Here is a 16025-nt window from a genome sequence, read left to right as displayed (position 1 = left end):
GACCCGACATCCAGCTAGATGGAGTTTGGTTTCTCTTGAGTGTTTTACCCAGAAATCAGCTACCAATAACCAATCAGGATATCAGTTAGGAACTCTGGGTATAAAAATTTAAATATACTCCTAAATATACTCCACACAGGGAAAAGGTCCTTTTCCCTTTTCCACACAGGGAAAAGGTCCTTTTCCCTGTGTGATCTGAACCAGGTTTACATACACTATAACTAGGCAGAACAAATCAACATCTTTCTACAAGCACACGGAGAGCAGTTAGTCAGTCATCATGTTGTTTTATTCATTTCCTTCAGTGCAATTGAAATTTCCAATAGGTACATACACTGAACAGTTGGAATACATGTACTGTTTGGTCAGTTGTGTATTTTCAATACTAAAGCATCGTGCACACTGAATTTAACCACACTGGCTTCTCTCTGTCTCTATAAACATATCAACTGCAACACTTATCATCTTAGTTGGGGGGGATGGCAACACATCATGTCATAAAACACAAGCCAGCAGCCCTGCCATCCTCATACACACTATGTGCACAAAATGCCTCAAACTCTTCGGTTATTGACAATAGAACACAACACTAACATTTGGTGTCTCTATGGGCGACTTTCTTTTATTCTCACCTGCACAGGACACAGCACAGCAGCAACATGGGAATTAATGCAGGAACAGTCGGCACTCAGTCATTTATCTGTTATTTTACAGTGTATTTGGTCTAGATCTCCAGGTTTGCTTTTGTTTTTAATGTCCTTGTTTAGTTTTTAATTTATAATTTAATGATAGCAAAAAAATATCTCATTTTATTACAATACAGTTTAATCATGTTACAGTCCAAAAATCATCTTAATATTTATACCTGTTCCAAAAGAAAAAAAAAAAAATCAAATTTGATGTTTTTTAATCTGCACGACATTATCACCAAAATACTGAGTTTGAGCTCTAATTGCACAGAACACTTGTATTAATGTTGTTGCTATAAACTCACTACACATTCACATTACTCTTCAATCTCTTCACTTTCCAGAAGTCCTGTCTGTGTGTCTTCAGTTGTTGGAGTTGATGTCTGCCTCGTCTTTATCCTCACCCATCTCCTTGAAGCTTTCCTTCTTGGCGCCATCTTTCTCCCTCTGGCTGCTCCTGGAGGAGCCGGCTGAGACTCTAGGGTGGTAGCTGTAGCCGGTAGCTCCGAAAGACATCCCTGAATTAAAGTGAGTCTCCTCCCCCTCTAGTAGTTTCCTTATAGGACCAAAAAAAAAAAAAAAACAGATGTCAAAGACACTTAACTACACCTCATAATACTCAGAGATACTCAGATTCACTGGGCAGGAGGCAGCCATGTTCTGTTGGGTTTGTTCTTGAACCCAGGCAGCACCTGTAGGCAGCGATCTCAATGTCCAGGGCCATCTTGACGTTGAGCAGGTCCTGGTACTCTCTCAGGTGCTGGGCCATCTCACCCTTCAGGTTCCTCAGCTCAGAATCCAGGTGGCCAATAGTGTCCTGTTGCACCAGAAATGACAAAGCAGCGATTAACAGTCATGTCAAGAACCATAACATAGCTCATGTATACCATACAACATAGCATACTGCTGTTCAACTAGAGCATTGTAATCTGTCTTTTCCCCTGAAGGAATAAAATAACTCTTTAAGGTTTTAGCTTCTTTAAGAAGCCAGTGAAAGCAGATGGACTTCCTGTATCCGATTTAGCAGGTCACAGGTTAATCTAATAGACATGTAGGGTTAATTCACTAAGCGCAGTTTCAGTAAGTTACAGAGGCTCATTAAAGTGACTACCACACATTGCATGACTTCACTTCTGACCTTGAACCTGAATAAGACAATCTTCGTTAAAGACACTGAGCTGTCAAACTTAAAGGAGAGAGACAGTACTTCACTTGAAACAGGTTTCTAAGTTGGAAGTGACGTTGCTTGCTTGAGTATGTAGTTTCTGATATAATTCACATTACGGGGAATGTGTTCATTATTCTCACACTGACTAATCTTTTATGACTGACGATTGATTACTTATTGGCTTGAAGACCTTTTCTTCCTGCTGAGTTTGGAAGTTCTGACCACATCTGAATAAGCGCTGAGATTTATTTCTTGAGCGATCAATATGATTAATCAGTCAGCAGTGATTAGTATTATTAGAATATTTAATTTGTAAAATCTTCAGAGAGTGAGTGGTGAATATGTCACAATTAGCCAAACTGTCCTACACTAGTCGACAGATACCACACAAATTCAGCTCATTTTTGAAGCTCATCATCAATAACATCATGACGGGTTTCACTGTTGTCTAAATGAATATTGTTGTGTGTTCAAATCTTTCAGTATCGCTGGATACTTTGCTTTTATTCAGTCTTGACTTCCTGCTGTAGTAGTGGTTTAAGCTGTGACATAATAAATGTGAGATCCGCTCACTTCCGATCCAATTAGACACACAGGTACAGAGTTGTAGACTGTAGCTGCAGCAGGTATAGGAGCTGAGAGCACATGACTTTATAGACGTTTAGTCAGCAGTATTATAATAAGGGTGTCTCCCAGAAAGAGCCAGGTAACCTGATAATACCTGGAGGAGTAAATGTCTGATCTCATGTCTTTTAGATCACATGGAGATGTGGTGTTCACTAGCATTTCTGAAGCTTATTAAGTTTACTGTGGGTGTAGCTTGATATTTCTCTTCTCTAACTGTTCACTAAGCTCCTTGCACTTTCCAATTAGCACGACCAACACTTACAGTTCAGGAAGAACAGCTGTGAATGGGTATCTGTGTTTCTAAAATTGCCCTGTTAAATATCATGAGCGGTAATGAGACAGGTAGAATGATGCTCATAGCTTCATAGATGCTGGCCCACAGTAAGTTCTCTGACTTCTTGCCTGCAAAGCTGTGACTTCAGTGTTGTGTGCATCCTCCATCTCTGCGATCTGCCTCTCCAGAGACTCGTTGGTGCCCTTCAGCGTCTCCATCTCGATGGTTTTGGACTGCAGCTGCCTCCTGAACTCGTTGATCTCCTCCCGGCTGGCCCTCATGGCCTCGTTGCTCCTGGTGGCCTGCTCGCTGAGGCTGGCAAACTTGCTCTTGTACCACTCCTCCGCCGAATGCAGGTTTTTGGAGGCCATGGACTCGTACTGGTTGCGGATCTCCTTCAGAGCGGAGGTGAGGTCCGGTTTGGCGAGCTCCATCTCCACGGACACCTGCTGCGCCTCCATCATGCTGCTCAGCTCATCTATCTCCTCATCGTGGACCTTCTTCAGGAAGGAGATTTCGTCCATCACCGACTCCAACCGGCGCTCCAGGTCCAGACGGACAGCTGCGGCGTCATCCACGTCCCTCTTGTAAGACTTCAAAGTCTGTTCTGCTTCCTCCCGCGCCCTCACCTCCTCTTCATACTTCACACTGAGCTTCTGAAATGTGAAATAAGAGGAGAGGTAAGAAATGGGAGAGTGAGAGAGGAGAGTTCCAGCACACTAAATTTACAACTTCCTGTTTGGGATAGTTCAACATTTTTACAAATTTGCCTATTGCCATAATCCCTATAGTCATAGGAGTAGGTTCATTACCTTTAATTATCGGTGCATGTTGTTTTGAGATCCGCGGGGCAGAGACGTGAGCTGCTCTACATGTAGTTCCAGCTATGCATTTGCCTCGAAAACAATTCCCTCTAGTAATGTTACATTATTATTTCGTAGCGTGGTGAATGTGCAGGTCACAACTTGTCCACTAGAGTGTTTTGGAGTTGTTGGATTGTGTATTTGATGAGTTTTGAGGGACAAGGGACCTGTACCATTCACCTCCATTGTGTTCACTGAGAAGCTTGCGTCTCTGCCCCGCAGATCTCAAAACAACATGCACCGATAATTAAAGGTAATGAACCTATAATCTTATGCCTATAGGGATTATGGCATATATGAATTTGCCAAAATGTTGAACTATCCCTTTAAACTATGAGAAAAGAAAATAATCAGAGCTTTGTAGCCGTAAATAATTATTGGACACAACAAGTGAACACAAAGACAAGAATATAACTCCTCACATCGTCTTTTTCCTTTTCAAAGCTACCTGGTGGTTTTACCTGCAGCTCGTCCTCCATGTTGTTCCTCTCGATCAGCATGCGGTTCTTGTCCCTGTTCAGCTCGTCCAGCTGTGACCGCAGCTCCCTCATCTCCTGCTGGTAGAGGTGAGCCATGCGGGACGGCTCGCTTTGCTTCTGCCTCAGGGTCACCAGCTCCGTCTCCAGCACTTTGTTCTGCTGCTCCAGGTTCCGGACTTTGTCTATGAACATGGCGAAGCGGTCGTTCAGACCCTGCACAACAGGACAAACACCTGTTTATCATTATTCAGTGTCTTGGGGTATATACCATGGGGTTGTAGAAACAAATAAATAACTTACTATACATTAAAGAAGCAGTAGAAAACTTCCTGTTGCTCTGACATAATATTAGCACCTTAAAAGGTAGATGTGGCCAACATGTTAGCAAACGGCTGCTATTGATAAGTGCACCTTTAAATTGTATGTTCAGCTTTAAAATTAGGATGAACGGAAGAAAAGCATGAGAGCCTGTTGCTTTCTCTGTCTCCCTTGCTGATGTTTGGATGTTATTTACAACTTTCCAGGAATCGTGTTGAATCCAAACAGCATACTCCAGAGAAAGTGTCAGAAGCATTAGATTTTTTTTTTTACCTCTATCATTTCTTTAAAACATAAAATTGAACTTTTATTTTGGGGCATTTCCCTTCATTTGACTACAGACAATAGAGAGGCATGAAGGCCATGAAGTGGCACCAGGGGCATTACAGTTACATCATATGGCTATTTGTCTTAGCCTATACTCACAAAAGCACCACGCCACCCACACAGTGTATTCTTAACCTTGACGTTACCAAATACAATCACAAGTCAAGGTCCATTTCACCTCTTGTTCTGGATTAGAGCTGACATGACTGGTCAGTTAATTGGCTATTGATTCAAAACTATTTTGATAACCAAATCATGTTTATTACTTCCTAAATGTGAGGATTTGCTGCTTTTCTCTGTCCTATGTGACAGTGAACTATAAGTAAAAGTTTTGTCAGGCTCAACTTGTAAGTGGACATAGACGAGGGATCTTAAGAATCCTCAAAACCGTGTACAAAATGAACATACAACAAACACACTCTGCTCTCACCTACAAGTGGATGTATAGCAGGGGGCAGATTTGTGGGCAATGAATTCAGGGCATCAGATTTAGGGGGATTAAATCATAGTCAATTAGGTGGTCAAAGGACATTATGCAAGTGAATTAAATGCTTAATGGGCAGATTGTGAATATTAGACTAAAGAATATAAGAATAAGGTCAATCTAAGAGGAGCCTAGAGCCCATTTTATATTAAATTATTTTCATAGAAGTGCAAACGACCACCTGACAATCAAAGTGTGGGACAAGAACTGATCCTCACTGGTCATAAAATGTAGAGCTGAATATGTTTTAATTCGCTACAGGTTCAGTTTATGTCAGGATCTGATGCCTGGCTATTCAGACTTCATATACTTTTAAATACACATCTGTGTTTTTGCAGTAATCCAACATGCGCAAAGTTGATGAGGGTCTCAGCCCACACCCACCTGCAGCTGCTCCTTCTCGTTAGTCCGGATGACTTTGAGTTCATTGTTGGCAACGGAGGTCTGGCTCAGGTCCAAGGAGTCGGTGGCCACCAAGGAGGTGGAGGACCGTCCGCTCCTCCTGTACAAGCCGATGGAGGACGCGCTGTTGCGGGTCCCAGCCATGGTCCTGTACCCCGAGGACATCCGAGAGGAGGTGCCGCCGCCGCTCATGCGACTGGAGGAGACGGGGAACCTGGGAGAATCCCCGAAAATCTTCCGGTAGGATGACGAGTTGTAGCGGTCTCCGTAGCTCATCTTTGCCGTGAGTCAGAGATAAAACTGAGGGACTTAAAGAGCTTTGCAGCAGCTTATAACCAGCAGGCTGCAGGTCGAGCGAACCATTTTACGCACGGCGGTTAGGACCACTGTGTCGTATCTGTGCGCTGCTGGAGTGAAGGTGCTGAGAGAGTGAGGTGTTGCTGGTTAAAGAGACCAAAACTAACATTGATGTGAAATGTTCCTGAAGTTGTCCACGTCTCGGCTTCTTTTCTTGTTTACTATGAATGGAACCGTCCACGCAGCAGCATCACTGCGCTGGCGTGCGTGCGTCATGTAATTCAGCCTGAGAGCATATAAGAGCCGTGTGGATGAGGATGGTCCCTGACGGTTCAGGTTCCTGACACATAGGTAACAGCCTGCGGGCCCCGGATCTGAAGTGGTTCGATTGTTCCATGTTCACCAAAGTGGGGTATTTGTTTACAGTAGTGCTCTTAACTTATTTAATATTGTATATTGAGCCCCTCTCAAAGATGAGCCCAACATAAAATTAGTTCGAAGGGCTGTGGTGATGTTGGATCAATGTTCGTGTTTTGCACTCATTCATAATTGGTCTTCATTTTAAAATACAACAGAATTTGAAATGGGTATAAAAACGTTTTCTATTACAAATAGCAAAAAAAAAAAAAAGATCACCACCACAGAACAGAAAAGAACTCTTAACCAGTGTTGGCTGTTCGTTCACGGTCCGCTCAGTCTCTGACGCTTGGCTCTTAACTACCACGATCTCGTTTAGGGACCATCAACAAATAACATCCAACCACCAGTGTTCTTTATAATAACTTATAGAAATATGTAGTGCCACACTTTAAAATCACATTTTTTGTTTTTCATTCATTTTCAAATACTACATTTGAAAATGAACAACTCTGAGCATTTTTAGCTTCCAGGTCATGTGACCTATTGACCCCAAACCAGTGCAGGACCATAGTGCCATGCTCTGTGAGGCACACCTCTTTTTGTGCATTTTAACACTCCTCATATTTTTTATTAATACATTTCTAATTTAACCAGCAAAAAAAGAAAGTCATTAACCATATGATATTTGGGGGGTACGTGCTCAATATGCATCGGGGGATTACATTGGACAATTAAACAAATACATTAACCCCCACCACCCTTTTTTAAAAACTTTATTTTATATGTCTGCATCACTGTTGGTTTTTTATTCTTCTATTGTCTTATTGGTGATGGTGCTATACAAATAAATAAAGTTTATTATTATTACTGTTTATGTATTTGTCATTGTCTCCTTGTCTCTTTGATGTATTAATCAGAACATTTTCACAAATAAAATGCTCAAACACATTTAATCAAAGACTGACAGTCTGTAACGATATGTCATCGTCATCATAAATTCACCGTAGTGGTCTAAAATCTGAACCACTGACTGTGTGACTTCTGGTCACTGCTCTGCTTTGTCCAGGTGGAGGCGGTGTGGGACCAGCAAAAACCTCTGGTTTTCTAAGGAGACAAGACAACAAAGAAACAATGACGGAGCTGTTAATGCCAGATAATTATATTTTTCGATGTGTGTCGTCTCAGTTGTTTGTTGATGAGTACCAAGGCTTGAAAAAGACTGTGTCCCGCTGTATTACTCAGGCTGCACTACAGCGTCTATTCACGGGCGCGATCCCACTACTGAGCGGCACGGGGGCTTTGACCTGCTCCGTTTCCGACCTGGACCGGTGCACCCCTCCTTAGACGACCTGGTGGTCCCGGGCTCCCCCAGGAGCACCATATCGATACCGAACTTAGTGCGGACACCCGATCGGCATAGTCCGCTGCAGCTCAGAGCTCCTGAGCTCAAACGATCCGCCAGCCTCAGCCTCCCAGTGACTTGGATTACAGGCGCGCGCCACCGCACCCGGCGATTTCGTACGGGTCCTTATGAGCCTTTAACGTCTACAAAGGTGACGTAATCAAAAGGTTTAGCGACATCTGATGGTGAAGGAGAAGTAGCACCTGAACAGATTAAATTCACAGGAAGAGAATATAGCCGCAGATATGTTCATGTTTACCTCCAGTCTCTGGTGTGGTCTAATAATATGAAAAAGCTGATGGTTCTGTTCTCCCATTTCCAATACCTGCTGCACTGCTCTACATGAGGCTGTTGTTGTCAGAGTCAGAGTGAACTTCAATGACTGTCTGGTACAACAGTTGTAGGCTACTCACATGTTAAAGTGAACTCTGGAGCAGTGGTAGAGAACTATCCGAGTTTGGAGAAATTTTAATTTTTGGTCAAAAAAAAAAAAGTAACCCGCGGAGTGGCTTCCTTTTTCAAAATGGCCTGTGTGGTTTTTGGTCATTTTCTCCAAAACCACCGGCCCGATTTCAACCAAACCTTCTGCGTTGGACTCCCCTCGGACCCCCAGATGATATATCCGAGTTTGGAGAAATTTAAATTTTTGGTCAAAAAAAAAAAAACGTAAGCCGCGCGCCTGTCGTCTTTTTAAAATCGCCTGTTTGGTTTTTAGTCATTTTCTCCAAAACCACCGGCCCGATTGACCCCCAGATGATATATATCCGAGTTTGGAGAAATTTAAATTTTTGGTCAAAAAAAAAAAACGCCTGTCGTCTTTTTAAAATCGCCTGTTTGGTTTTTGGTCATTTTCTCCAAAACCACCGGCCCGATTTCAACCAAACCTTCTGCGTTGGACTCCCCTCGGACCCCCAGATGATATATCCGAGTTTGGAGAAATTTGAAGAAATTTTCATTTTTGGTCAAAAAAAAAAAAACGTAAGCCGCGCGCCTGTCGTCTTTTTAAAATCGCCTGTTTGGTTTTTGGTCATTTTCTCCAAAACCACCGGCCCGGACCCCCAGATGATATATCCGAGTTTGGAGAAATTTTAATTTTTGGTCAAAAAAAAAAAAACGCCTGTCGTCTTTTTAAAATCGCCTGTTTGGTTTTTGGTCATTTTCTCCAAAACCACCGGCCCGATTTCAACCAAACCTTCTGCGTTGGACTCCCCTCGGACCCCCAGATGATATATCCGAGTTTGGAGAAATTTGAAGAAATTTTCATTTTTGGTAAAAAAAAAAAAAACCGTAAGCCGCGCGCCTGTCGTCTTTTTAAAATCGCCTGTTTGGTTTTTGGTCATTTTCTCCAAAACCACCGACCCGATTTCAACCAAACCTTCTGCGTTGGACTCCCCTCGGACCCCCAGATGATATATCCGAGTTTGGAGAAATTTGAAGAAATTTTCATTTTTGGTCAAAAAAAAAAAAAAACGTAAGCCGCGCGCCTGTCGTCTTTTTAAAATCGCCTGTTTGGTTTTTGGTCATTTTCTCCAAAACCACCGGCCCGATTTCAACCAAACCTTCTGCGTTGGACTCCCCTCGGACCCCCAGATGATATATCCGAGTTTGGAGAAATTTGAAGAAATTTAAATTTTTGGTCAAAAAAAAAAAAACGTAAGCCGCGCGCCTGTCGTCTTTTTAAAATCGCCTGTTTGGTTTTTGGTCATTTTCTCCAAAACCACCGGCCCGATTTCAACCAAACCTTCTGCGTTGGACTCCCCTCGGACCCCCAGATGATATATCCGAGTTTGGAGAAATTTTAATTTTTGGTCAAAAAAAAAAAACGTAAGCCGCGCGCCTGTCGTCTTTGTAAAATCGCCTGTTTGGTTTTAGGTCATTTTCTCCAAAACCACCGGCCCGATTTCAACCAAACCTTCTGCGTTGGACTCCCCTCGGACCCCCAGATGATATATCCGAGTTTGGAGAAGAAATTTTAATTTTTGGTCAAAAAAAAAAACGTAAGCCGCGCGCCTGTCGTCTTTGTAAAATCGCCTGTTTGGTTTTAGATCATTTTCTCCAAAACCACCGGCCCGATTTCAACCAAACCTTCTGCGTTGGACTCCCCTCGGACCCACAGATGATATATCCGAGTTTGGAGAAATTTGAAGAAATTTTAATTTTTGGTCAAAAAAAAAAAAACGTAAGCCGCGCGCCTGTCGTCTTTTTAAAATCGCCTGTTTGGTTTTTGGTCATTTTCTCCAAAACCACCGGCCCGATTTCAACCAAACCTTCTGCGTTGGACTCCCCTCGGACCCCCAGATGATATATCCGAGTTTGGAGAAATTTGAAGAAATTTTAATTTTTGGTCAAAAAAAAAAAAACGTAAGCCGCGCGCCTGTCGTCTTTTTAAAATCGCCTGTTTGGTTTTTGGTCATTTTCTCCAAAACCACCGGCCCGATTTCAACCAAACCTTCTGCGTTGGACTCCCCTCGGACCCCCAGATGATATATCCGAGTTTGGAGAAATTTTAATTTTTGGTCAAAAAAAAAAACGTAAGCCGCGCGCCTGTCGTCTTTGTAAAATCGCCTGTTTGGTTTTAGATCATTTTCTCCAAAACCACCGGCCCGATTTCAACCAAACCTTCTGCGTTGGACTCCCCTCGGACCCCCAGATGATATATCCGAGTTTGGAGAAATTTTAATTTTTGGTCAAAAAAAAAAAACGTAAGCCGCGCGCCTGTCGTCTTTGTAAAATCGCCTGTTTGGTTTTAGATCATTTTCTCCAAAACCACCGGCCCGATTTCAACCAAACCTTCTGCGTTGGACTCCCCTCGGACCCCCAGATGATATATCCGAGTTTGGAGAAATTTTAATTTTTGGTCAAAAAAAAAAACGTAAGCCGCGCGCCTGTCGTCTTTGTAAAATCGCCTGTTTGGTTTTAGATCATTTTCTCCAAAACCACCGGCCCGATTTCAACCAAACCTTCTGCGTTGGACTCCCCTCGGACCCCCAGATGATATATCCGAGTTTGGAGAAATTTGAAGAAATTTTAATTTTTGGTCAAAAAAAAAAAAAACGTAAGCCGCGCGCCTGTCGTCTTTTTAAAATCGCCTGTTTGGTTTTTGGTCATTTTCTCCAAAACCACCGGCCCGATTTCAACCAAACCTTCTGCGTTGGACTCCCCTCGGAACCCCAGATGATATATCAGAGTTTGGAGAAATTTGAAGAAATTTTAATTTTTGGTCAAAAAAAAAAAAAACGTAAGCCGCGCGCCTGTCGTCTTTTTAAAATCGCCTGTTTGGTTTTTGGTCATTTTCTCCAAAACCACCGGCCTGATTTCAACCAAACCTTCTGCGTTGGACTCCCCTCGGACCCCCAGATGATATATCCGAGTTTGGAGAAATTTGAAGAAATTTTAATTTTTGGTCAAAAAAAAAAAAAACGTAAGCCGCGCGCCTGTCGTCTTTTTAAAATCGCCTGTTTGGTTTTTGGTCATTTTCTCCAAAACCACCGGCCCGATTTCAACCAAACCTTCTGCGTTGGACTCCCCTCGGACCCCCAGATGATATATCCGAGTTTGGAGAAATTTTAATTTTTGGTCAAAAAAAAAAACGTAAGCCGCGCGCCTGTCGTCTTTGTAAAATCGCCTGTTTGGTTTTAGATCATTTTCTCCAAAACCACCGGCCCGATTTCAACCAAACCTTCTGCGTTGGACTCCCCTCGGACCCCCAGATGATATATCCGAGTTTGGAGAAATTTTAATTTTTGGTCAAAAAAAAAAACGTAAGCCGCGCCTGTCGTCTTTGTAAAATCGCCTGTTTGGTTTTAGATCATTTTCTCCAAAACCACCGGCCCGATTTCAACCAAACCTTCTGCGTTGGACTCCCCTCGGACCCCCAGATGATATATCCGAGTTTGGAGAAATTTGAAGAAATTTTAATTTTTGGTCAAAAAAAAAAAAACGTAAGCCGCGCGCCTGTCGTCTTTTTAAAATCGCCTGTTTGGTTTTTGGTCATTTTCTCCAAAACCACCGGCCCGATTTCAACCAAACCTTCTGCGTTGGACTCCCCTCGGAACCCAGATGATATATCAGAGTTTGGAGAAATTTGAACAAATTTCATTTTTGGTCAAAAAAAAAAAAACGTAAGCCGCGCGCCTGTCGTCTTTTTAAAATCGCCTGTTTGGTTTTTGGTCATTTTCTCCAAAATCACCGGCCCGATTTCAACCAACCTTCTGCGTTGGACTCCCCTCGGACCCCCAGATGATATATCCGAGTTTGGAGAAATTTTAATTTTTGGTCAAAAAAAAAAAAAAAGTAAGCCGCGTGCCTGTCGTCTTTGTAAAATCGCCTGTTTGGTTTTAGGTCATTTTCTCCAAAACCACCGGCCCGATTTCAACCAAACCTTCTGCGTTGGACTCCCCTCGGACCCCCAGATGATATCCGAGTTTGGAGAAATTTGAAGAAATTTAAATTTTTGGTCAAAAAAAAAAAACGTAAGCCGCGCGCCTGTCGTCTTTTTAAAATCGCCTGTTTGGTTTTTGGTCATTTTCTCCAAAACCACCGGCCCGATTTCAACCAAACCTTCTGCGTTGGACTCCCCTCGGACCCCCAGATGATATATCCGAGCCTAGATATAGATTATTTTATTTCCACAATAGATCAGATTTTTAAAACTAATCACACACTGTAGTGTAGCTGCTATAAATTCACCGTAGTGGTCTAAAATCTGAACCACAGTGACTGTGTGACTGCTGGTCACTGCTTTGGCCAGGTGGAGGCGGTGTGGGACCAGCAAACATCTGGTTTTCTAAGGAGACAAGACAACAAAGAAACAATGACGGAGCTGTTAAAGATAATTATATTTTTCGATGTGTGTGTCGTCTCAGTTGTTTGTTGATGAGTAGGCTACCAAGGCTTGAAAAAGACTGGGTCCCGCTATATTACTCAGGCTGCACTACAGCGTCTATTCACGGGCGCGATCCCACTACTGAGCGGCACGGGGGCTTTGACCTGCTCCGTTTCCGACCTGGACCGGTGCACCCCTCCTTAGACGACCTGGTGGTCCCGGGCTCCCCCAGGAGCACCATATCGATACCGAACTTAGTGCGGACACCCGATCGGCATAGTCCGCTGCAGCTCAGAGCTCCTGAGCTCAAACGATCCGCCAGCCTCAGCCTCCCAGTGACTTGGATTACAGGCGCGCGCCACCGCACCCGGCGATTTCAGATGGGTCATAATGAGCCTTTAACGTCTACAAAGGTGACGTAATCAAAAGGTTTAGTGACATCTGGTGGCGAAGGAGAAGTAGCACCTGAACAGATTAAATTCACAGGAAGAGAATATAGCCGCAGATACGTTCATGTTTACCTCCAGTCTCTGGTGTGGTCTAATAATATGAAAAAGCTGATGGTTCTGTTCTCCCATTTCCAATACCTGCTGCACTGCTCTACATGAGGCTGTTGTTGTCAGAGTCAGAGTGAACTTCAATGACTGGCACAACAGTTGTAGGCTACTCACATGTTAACGTGAACTCTGGAGCAGTGGTAGAGAACATCTAAATGGCCTAAAGATACTTTTAGGCTACTTGATCTTGTACATCAGTTCAGAGAGAAATGTAGCCTACTTTTTTTTTTTTTTTTTACTCCACACACTTTTGACAACTAGCCTATATTTAATAATTTCTTTGAAAAATAAAGGCTCTGGATTTCATCAAACACATGCTCTAATAATCATGACATGAATGATGCATGTGATCTGTCACATTTAGTGAAAGAAAATTAAAGTTACAAATGTATTTGTTTACCTGTATTTCTGACTTTCTAGTGCAGATGATGTTGATGATGGTCTAGTAATAATTAGTTGGAAATGGAGGCCTTTATTTTTGCAAGATGCCATGTCAAAAACGAACCTAATATCTACGAATTGTTTGAGTATGTATATTAAATTCATTTGATATCTGCTGAATGTCAAAATGTATATTTTTGCTTGCATATTCCTGATACATTAAGGTTGGAGGTAGTTATGTATGTAGTTGACAAAATTGATTTAGGGTGATAATTCCTACCAGTGTACTCATATCAGTAGCCTACATATTTACTGAAAATTGTTTAAATTGATTAAGTCCATAAATGCATGATGTAGTAATTGCTATAAGTTTGAATAAAGCTTGGCCAAGCAGCGAATGTTCACAAAACACTATCCCTAATCAACCAATGAAACTCAACCAGCCAGAAAATGTCACTGAAAAAAAGGTGACCTTTATCTCTTAAATCCTGTTTACTTAGATCAGGAGGGAAAACCAAACCTTATCAAACCTTCTCAGACAGGAATTCCCCCCCTAAATTTGAGAGGCTGAAGATATGGACTGGAAATTAAGTTTTCAAACTTGAAACTTGAGTTTGAAGGAGAGGAGTCTGGTTGTTAAAGTCAAATGTTTCAGTGCTATAGATTAAGTGGTATTCAAATTTTATGACTAGATGTTGAGTAGTGATTAAAATTCAATATTTTATATTACAGCTTCATAAACCACCTCAAATACTGAAATTTCCATCACATGACTAAACATCACATGAAACACAATATGCAAACGCCTGAACATGAAGTGGAGAGAAGCTTGCAAATACAATAGGAAAAAAATTGTTTATTATAACATTAGATCCAAATGCAGGCCAACGACAATGGAAAAGACAAAGACGAAAGAATCACACTGTACATCTTCTGGATATGAGCTGCAAAAACCTGTAAAACAAAGAGAACAAACATTACATAGGGTTCACTTACAGGGCAGTCAGCACAGCATGATCTCCATAAAGAGAATGTAAACCACACGGACTGAACACATCTAAAGACCACCACACATAATAAAGCGTGATGATAAGACAGTCTGACACTGGTGGGTGTAATTAAGATGAAACATCTTCGATATGAATGCTTCATCTTTGTTTAGTATGGGAAGCATGATCTGTAAATCTTTCATTGATATGCATGTTTGTGATGTCTCAAAACGTTCATAAAAGTAAGCTCTTTATTTATTGCCTCCCAGTGGTGACCTTTAACCTGTGAGCTGTGGCATCCTTCACACCCCATTTGAAACAAGCTGATTTTCACAAAGAAGAAAAAAAAACACTGTAGCATGGAACAAGGTACAATGTTTTCAAATGGGATAAAGGAAATATTAATAGCTACCTGCCTGTATCACACCACGTCAGTATTGAATGAACATTTTTGCAGTGCTCTTGACTTTGTTTGGAAAATTGCTCATTTTTCCCCCACAAATCTATTATAGTAGTCCATTAAAATCACAGTATCGTTGTCAAGCTGATTATGATTAGTCATCAGCTGTTTAATCCATTGATATAGAATTCATTCTCCTATTAACTCCATATTAAGACCTTATCCTTTGTTTTTAGCAATTAGTGCATGAAAACAGAAAATGTCACAGCTTCAGAGATAGTTTTTTTCCCCCTGCTCTTTCATATTGAATACTTCAGGGATTCTTGCACTCCATAGATAAAACAATCTAACGACTTGTGCACACATGCATATCACTACAGATAGACCTGCTGGGTATTTGATTCAACATGGTTAGTAGCCTTGTGAGCACTTCATCCACGTCTGCCCCGGTCCTTACGTTCAGTCACTGTTGAGGACCGCAGCAGTTGTTGCTCGGAGCCTGGGTGTCCTTTTTCAGCACGGTGGGCCTCACCACGTCCACGTCGCGGTGCAGGTGATTGAGGAAACCCGTGAGGATTTCGGGAGCTGCGTAAAAATCGACCAGAAAGTAGGCCCCTCGGCTGTGCTTCTGGTTGTGTTTGGAAATCTTGTAGGGCAACAGTCTCTCTCCCAAGTTCTCCAGGTGTCTGACCACCGCGCCCCGCTCCATCAGGGTCTCCACTGTCCGCCGGAGAGCAGCCGCCGTCTCCGGCCGCTGCATCGTCTTCAGGATCAGGGCCAGCTCGTAGCGAGGCATGGCTTCGCCGCAGTAGTCCTCGGGTCACACGGTAAATTCAGCCGGCTTCAGGTCCGTGTCATTGCCCGACGGACTCAGAGTCGACCATATTATGACACGAGGGACAGGGAAGGTCTTTGGTGATGACGTATAAAGCACGCGCCTGTATTGACAACGACATTGACACATTGTAACAAAAAAAAAAAAGATATAAAAAAGAGGATCTGTGAATAAAATCTGGTGTTAAATGGTTAAAATGTAAACCTTATCCACTGTATCCCCATATTGATTTCATAAGACGACATGTTTTCATTGGAAAGCTCATTATGTAAACATAAAAGGGAAACGAGCTCGTGAGGAGGTCTCACTCTGCCCAATTTGCTGATACGAACAGATAGAAACATTTTT

General features: G+C 42.4%; 2 protein-coding genes and 2 non-coding genes across 4 annotated transcripts; all 4 read right to left on the bottom strand.

The window, feature by feature from the left end:
* Positions 1-903: 903 nt before the first annotated feature.
* On the bottom strand, positions 904-6148 carry LOC146973657 (alpha-internexin-like). Its single transcript, XM_085800428.1, has 5 exons — positions 5614-6148; positions 4083-4313; positions 2887-3414; positions 1382-1506; positions 904-1245 (listed from the first exon to the last, which is right to left on the bottom strand). The coding sequence occupies exons 1-5, from the start codon at positions 5905-5907 to the stop codon at positions 1053-1055; spliced, it is 1371 nt and encodes a 456-aa protein (XP_085656554.1). The 5' UTR covers positions 5908-6148; the 3' UTR covers positions 904-1052.
* A 1353-nt stretch (positions 6149-7501) lies between these two features.
* LOC146973656 (signal recognition particle RNA) lies at positions 7502-7800 on the bottom strand. Its single transcript, XR_015037816.1, has one exon.
* Positions 7801-12588: 4788 nt separating this feature from the next.
* On the bottom strand, positions 12589-12887 carry LOC146973655 (signal recognition particle RNA). Its single transcript, XR_015037814.1, has one exon.
* A 1410-nt stretch (positions 12888-14297) lies between these two features.
* Positions 14298-15779, bottom strand: mrps6 (mitochondrial ribosomal protein S6). Its single transcript, XM_085800427.1, has 2 exons — positions 15300-15779; positions 14298-14407 (listed from the first exon to the last, which is right to left on the bottom strand). The coding sequence occupies exon 1, from the start codon at positions 15636-15638 to the stop codon at positions 15306-15308; it is 333 nt and encodes a 110-aa protein (XP_085656553.1). The 5' UTR covers positions 15639-15779; the 3' UTR covers positions 14298-14407; positions 15300-15305.
* Positions 15780-16025: the final 246 nt, after the last annotated feature.

Source organism: Trachurus japonicus, chromosome 15 (assembly GCF_045865225.1).
Source record: "Trachurus japonicus isolate A0001 chromosome 15, Traja_1.0".
Taxonomy (NCBI): domain Eukaryota; kingdom Metazoa; phylum Chordata; class Actinopteri; order Carangiformes; family Carangidae; genus Trachurus; species Trachurus japonicus.
This window is presented reverse-complemented; position numbering and strand designations above follow the sequence as displayed.